Raw genomic sequence first — 7,324 nt, forward strand, 5'->3', positions numbered from 1 at the left:
AGTGCATATACGAGGAATTTATAATCTTTATATTCACAATTTCACAAACACTGTGTAACAAAAAAATACCAACACACGCACCCACCACCCAACCTTCAGTTTCTCAGCAACTTCGCTTTAACCCGTGACGGAAAAACTCAAAAAGCAGCGTAAATCAAAATCCTTGGAATCCCTTTTGATTCCCTCACTTCAGTTTTCACCTTATTCATCTCAAAGATTTCTCCTTTCTCTCCTTTCCTCTCTCTTTCGCCTTCTGGGTGTTTTCAAAACGCGCTTAAAACCGTGATGGGTGCCGTCGTCGAGTGTTACCCACAGCCGCGCACGGCGGTGCTGTCCCTGAACACCTTGCCGTTAGGGTTCCGTTTCCGTCCCACCGATGAGGAGCTTATTGACTACTACCTCCGCTCGAAGATCAACGGAAATGGTGATGATGTTTGGGTTATTCGTGAGATTGATGTCTGCAAATGGGAGCCTTGGGACTTGCCTGGTATAAAATACTTCTTCTCTTTGGAAATTTGATTTCGGTTTTTTGTGTAATTGGGAAAGTTTTAGTCTTTTGCTTTACTAATCATCTTTTGGGTGCTGTTGATGGATTGGTTCTTCTTTTTTATCTTGATTTTTCTTTTGAGCTAAACTTAAGTACTGTTAATCTGTTATTGTTGTTCTATAATCAAAATCAGCATTTTTATCTTGTTGATTAATGGAGATTATAAAAAACTGTTGGTTTTAATTGGAGATCAGATATCTATGGTAGTGTATTTAAGTTTTATCCTTGTTTTGGGGCGAAAGGGGTAGTTTGGAATTGTTGGATATGGAATTAGTGGTAGTAAACATTGATGTGGAAGGTGGCTATGCTGTTTGATTTGCTTATTTTTTTTTATATTTTTCCTTGTTGGGTTTGGTGGGGGTTGGGGGTTTGTTTGTTGTAGATTTGTCAGTGGTACGGAACAAGGATCCAGAGTGGTTCTTCTTCTGTCCGCAGGACCGGAAGTATCCGAACGGGCACAGGTTGAACCGAGCTACGAGTCATGGCTATTGGAAGGCAACGGGAAAGGATCGGAGGATTAAGTCTGGCTCCACCTTGATTGGAATGAAGAAGACTCTTGTTTTCTATACCGGTCGTGCTCCCAAGGGGAAGAGGACCAATTGGGTTATGCATGAGTACAGGCCTACGCTGAAGGAGCTTGATGGTACCAATCCTGGACAGGTCTAGTCTGATCTCCTACTTTTATTGTTTGGTATTTTTGCTTTTGATCTTTGTTGTCATAGTGTTTTGACACTGAATTGTTGTGAACTGTAGCAGTTGTATTCTTTTTTCCTTGACTGAAGTGTATAAGATGTTAAGCTAGTTTTTATCCCTCAATGGTTGATTAGATGAATGATGATTTACGTTTCTTCTTCTTCCTATTTGGTTTGAGGTTGGTTGATAGAGTGATCACTTTACATATTTGTGACAATTGAATAACGCAAAGTCAATTCACTCTGCTATTAGATTTTTGTTTTAAAATATTTGTTTCTTGTCTTGTTTGTTAAGTCCCAGGTTTGCTATTTCACTATATTTGTCATGGTTTCAATGTCTGTAAGAAGCTCTTGTTTGCTGGACTTTGAGTCAAACCATGTTGACTATTGTATCTAATATCTCTTTAAATTACTTCTCCACCTAGTTATTTTGATTCTAAATGTTCTTGGTTTTCTTATGTTGCAGTTTTCTAGTTCAATGTACTATTATGCATTTCCATTACCTCTGGTTCAACTGCTTGTAACCCTTATGCAGTAGTACCTACAAGTCTATATATATTATTTAACATAAAGCTACTGCAATTTATGTTTATCTTAGATTATAGTGTATATGATGATGATGATGATGATGGTGATATGTTGCTGACTTTTTCAATTTGATTGATTTGACTTATCACAGAATCCATATGTCCTTTGTCGATTATTTAAGAAACAAGATGAGAGTCTTGAAGCTTCAAACGGTGATGATGTGGATCGGACTGCTTCAACTCCTATGACTGCCAATTACTCTCCAGACGAAATACAATCTGATTCAGCTCTGGTTCCAGCATCTTCCTCACAGGTTACTGAAGATGATAAGCCTCTACCAGTTATTTCTGAGAACTCTGAGGAAGCAATATCCAACATTATAACCCCTGGTGAGATTCATAGTGACGGATGTAATGCTCCTGATGCACAAGATCAAATTGTAGAACCAGTTGCAGAGGTTAGATTGGCTGATTGAGTTTCAATCTATGAGTGTTGCTTTCTTCCTCTATCTTGTTTTCACCCTCCCCCTAATTTGATTTCAAAACACTGAATTTGTTGATTTAGTAACTATACTTGATGTTGACTACCGCAGGAGGATCAGCCGTTGAACGTGGACATATTTTATGACCCAACAAATCTGCCATTAGACGACAAATTATTCTCCCCTGTCCATGCACATTTCCCAACAGATTTTTATTATCAAGCTAACAATCAATCAGAACTTCAGTATGGTACAAATGAGAATATTTCAGAATTTTTTGACTCGGTTGTTAATTGGGATGCGTTCTCTCATGATACTAGCAGTCTAGATCTGAGCTCATCCTTCCTTATTAATAATACGGACAATGGATCAGGCAGTGACTCGGATGTTGAAATGACCAATATGCCAGTGAGTAGTAGCTCTGATCCCCTTTATCTTTTGGTCATTCTAGATTTCTGCCATCAAAATGACTTCTATTAGTTTTGAAACACCTAGTGGCACTTCACCCTTTATTCATAAATGTTTTTTTATGTTAATTGCCCTCTATGTAATATGACATATCAAATTGCAATTTTTATTATATCTATTTAATGAGTTTATTATATCTGTTATTTTCTGCTGCAGCATCTGCAAGCATTACATAATTATCCTAAGGAGGCAGTTGAGCAGAAGAGCAATGTGGGATTATTTCAGAACAATTTCCAGATGGCGTTGTCAAATGATAGTACTATGGGCCAAGTGCACAATATGGTCAACTATTGCGAGCAACCAAGAAACTTTGATGCATTTGTTAGTGCTGATACTGGAATCAGAATAAGGACTCGTCCAGGAAGAAATGAACAGCCAAACATGGACACGATGGTACAATCACAAGGTATTGCACCAAGGAGAATACGATTGGGAGTTGTTAGGCGTCCGCTTGGTTCCCAGGATGGGAGTTGTGCTTGTGCCCCAGAAGACCATAATTCAAAAACCATCATTACTGCAGTAAGAAGTTTGCTTATTTAACTTGTATATCTAACTCATACATGTCACTGCATGTGTGCTGAGACTTTTGTGTTCCTATTTTTGCAGGAGAAAAAAGCTTCAGAATCAGAAAACCATGCTGCCGATGGGAGTTCCACTGTTTCTGACATGAGTTCCACTGTTACAGATGATGTGGATGAACCAGAGGAGGCATCTCCCGAGTCAACCGACCTAAGAAACATTAGTGAGAAACATGTTGCAACTGCAGAATCCGTCGCAGGGTCGAAAGTCCTTCTAGTGAACAGAAGGGTCCACTACACCTCAAAGGTTTCCTCTAACCGTGCCACGTGGTCTAATGTTCTCGCAGTTTCTGCCGCTGTATTGGTCTCAGCAATACTCCTTGTTAATATATGGGCATATGTCAGATCTTAAACTGCTTACATGTAGTGGAAGATCATTTCTTTTGTGCGAAATTTGCCTCCATTGCTTTTTTGCCCGGTTAAGGAGGCGTGTAGGATTGACTTGTTCTGACTTGTTGATAACAATGTTGTACAATATATATGTGCATATGTATGTAGTAGTCATTCCACAATATGGTAGCATAGCTGTCTAGTATGATAGACACGTCTGTGTCGTGTTGCCGCAGTTAGATTCACAGTTTGACCGTATCCATTTTTGTTTTGAGGTTAAGTTTAGTTTTCTCTCTTGGTTAGTGATAATAACACGCAGTTACCCTGTGATTTTGAGTGTCACTTTACCACTTGTGCTTTGTTCCCATGTGGTTTTGTTGTATCTCTTTTTAGCTATGTTAACTTGGGAAGGAGGATTTTGTGTAGCTTTTGTTAAACTGTAGATAAAGTATTAAAGAAGCACATAGTTTGTTGAATGCTAGAGCAGTTAGATCGCAACTAACACCAGAAGCAGTATTTTCAACTCATTAAAATCTAGGTCTATCTACTAAGTGTTTATTTTTGTTATAATCTGTTACACCACCGTGCTTTTTCTTTTGCTGTCAATTAACACCATGTTAACACATGTAAATGTGTACAATTTGCATGCATCAAGATGTGACTGTAATTTTGGCAACTTCCATTAGTTATGAATTTGTTGTCGAAAGTTGATGGAAAATTAATCCACCATAGGTTGGCACTTTGCAAAGTGATATCAACCAAAATTGGCCCAACTATAATGGAACAAATTGAATATAACCTTGATATATACTGTTATATCCAAGGTATTGTGGTTAACGTTTACTAGTTAAATCATGGTTATGATTGAACTGCTAATAATTAAATATTTTTACAATATTATAATATATAGAGTAATTAAGAAATAAATTAACATCATGGTTATGCTATATTTTAAGTTAATCTAAAGGATCATATTATATGCCTTGTAAAATACAAAATAAAAATGAGTTAAATTGATAAACAAATATAAATTGAGTAAAATTATAAGTGAAACTAAATATACATAAACTTGGAATATAATTTGGGATGTAATGTATAAAAGAATTTAAATAACTAAAAAATAAGGCAGGTTGTCAATAACTAGTTGATAGTTCAGTCTTTTCTTGGTACTTTATGTTGATGTATCTAATAGACTGGTACTTTATTTTACAGCAATGTTACTCAATACTCATACATATCACTTTTCTAATTCATTATTGTTTTGTGTAAGAAATACAATACCTAACACTTCTTATTCTTCTGTAAAAAAACACTTCCTTGTCTTGCTGTGAGTTTGAGTAAGTGGCAACGATGTTTTTGTTTCATTCAATTTCATAGCGGAAGAGAAATTTACCATCGAAAGTTTCGTATTATTTCTTTTCCACGGAGATTGTCACCATGGTTCCTTCAATAAAAATAAAAGTATTTGTCTACTTCACACATTAAATCCTCATAAATTAAAAAATTTATTGAAGGGGACAAAAGAAAAGTCACAACACAACTCTGAGCATAGACTAGAAACAAAATAAACAATTCAGATGTACCCATCAATTAAAAACGAGTTTGGTATTATATCAAATACTTTGTAGTTGAACTTGACATATAGTCGTGACTCGTGCGTGGATAGAAAACTAGTGACAAAATATTCGTCACTTATATGTACAAGAAACAAACTTTTTTAGCAAAGTGGAAAAATTCGCCTTAAGTTTACAAGTTGCCTTGAAAGAGTAACTACGAAATGCCTAATGGGTAGTAAAACTTTTAAAATGAGTTGTCAACTTGTCATTCGCACACATTTGGTGATAATTTTCACTCCTAATTTACACTTTATTTTAAGAGTGCATTGGGTTGTTCAAATTGGCTAACTAAAGTTAAGGGGCATATTGTTCTACTTAATTCACGAATTGAGAAGTTTTAAGCCTAGTTCAACTTTTTTTTTTCCTGATCAGATTATTAAACTAAATTAATACAAGTAAATCTTAATAAAAGGATAATAATATGGTGTGGTGAGTACTTGATGAACCCATTTTATATGATTATGCAATTCTAATATTTCTTTTTATTAGATTTCATTCCTGATTCTTATTATTCATGCCTTTTCTTAAATTTTGGTGAGCCAATTAATTTGACCCACTAATCCAAGTGAATTGAGTCAGTTGATTATTTTTTGGCTCACCATTAAAACGAGTCAGGTTAGATTAATTCATTTCAAACTCAACCTATCACGAATGAACCATTCTAATAGCACTTGGCATGCAAACAAAACAAAATACCTCTTTTTTGATAATGTGTTTTCTTTTATTTATAAAATGAAACACATATAGTAGTTTCATCTTGTTATAACACGGTTATCAAATCTTACATATGAAATGCTCATTTGATTCAATTTGATTTTATAAAAAAAACTATTTATTTTTGTCAAATTTATTTTCTTAAATTAAGTTGAACCAGTCATTTTTTTTAATGGAACTAGTTGTGTTAACATAACTAAGTTTCTCTAACAGAAGCCCATGAAGCAGTGCACGTCTTTATGTCCCAAAATTTATGCACCCCATTTTATGCTTTGTACACTCCCAAAGTTCCTAATATTTTCTTCTTACCCTTCTTCTCCCAAGCAACACCCTAGTCACCTCTATCTCCCCCAAACCTCCACAATCATTGCACCCCACCTCCACCCAACCACCCAACAACACCACCGCAACCACCCAATGCACCTCCACACCACACCAAATCCACCATTGCGCCACAACCCAATTACCTACCATTGCACCGCAACACCCCTATATAGTTATGAATTGAGTAATTTGTAATGCATACAAATGTATTACAAATGGCATTACAAATTACTCAATCCGAAAATATATGGGGTGGTGTGGTACAATGGTTGGTTTGGTGCATCATGAAGGTTCGAGGGTCATAGTAATGCATGTGGCGATAGTGGTTGGTTGGGTGGCAGTGTAGTGTTGAGTTTGGTGCTATGTAGAATTGACATTGGATAGTTGTGGTGGTTTTTGGGTGGAGGTGGGATGCAGTGGTCATGGAGGTTTGGGAGAGATGCTAGGGTTGGCTTGAGAGAGGGAGGATAAGAAGGGAATATTAAGAATTTTGGAGGTGCATCAAGCAAAAATTATAGTTCATAAAACAATTGCCCAAAATTCAATAGCAATTAATTTAGTACCCATGATGTTTCTGGGACCAAGGGAGTAAGGAACTAGCGATTGTGGTCCATGTTCTAGAATCATGGTTTCAAATCTTCACGCAACACGTGACATATATTGAGTGTTATTATTTTTTATTAATTAAATTTTAATTCTTTAATTATACGTCACATAAAGATGAATCGAATCATCGATATATCATATATTCATAATTCAGAACCATGAAATATTAGATCATAGTTTAGATATATCCATCACATAGAAGATTAATAGAAATATTATTTATTTTTATTGCTGAATTACTTCATCATGGGACCTTTGTTGGCAATTTCCAATATTTTAGGAACAGATAAACTCTTCTGATAAGTTAAATTTGTTACCAAGAAGTTTGTTACTAAATGTGGTGCATAATTTTATCTTATATTCAAACCATTGTCAATAAACAAGACATGCTCAATGTTGAAATTACCGATGATAGACATAAATATGAAAACAAAGACAGA

The 7,324-nt window shown here is 35.6% G+C and overlaps 1 protein-coding gene across 1 annotated transcript; it reads left to right on the forward strand.

Moving 5' to 3' along the window:
• LOC114396271 (protein NTM1-like 9) lies at window positions 1-4,099 on the forward strand. Its single transcript, XM_028358173.1, has 6 exons — window positions 1-487; window positions 930-1,207; window positions 1,919-2,224; window positions 2,360-2,656; window positions 2,873-3,235; window positions 3,323-4,099. Exons 1-6 carry the CDS (start codon window positions 286-288, stop codon window positions 3,644-3,646), a joined length of 1,770 nt encoding a protein of 589 aa, XP_028213974.1. The 5' UTR covers window positions 1-285; the 3' UTR covers window positions 3,647-4,099.
• The last annotated feature ends 3,225 nt before the right edge of the window (window positions 4,100-7,324 follow it).

The sequence above is a fragment of the Glycine soja genome, chromosome 2, assembly GCF_004193775.1.
Source record: "Glycine soja cultivar W05 chromosome 2, ASM419377v2, whole genome shotgun sequence".
Taxonomy (NCBI): Eukaryota; Viridiplantae; Streptophyta; class Magnoliopsida; order Fabales; family Fabaceae; genus Glycine; species Glycine soja.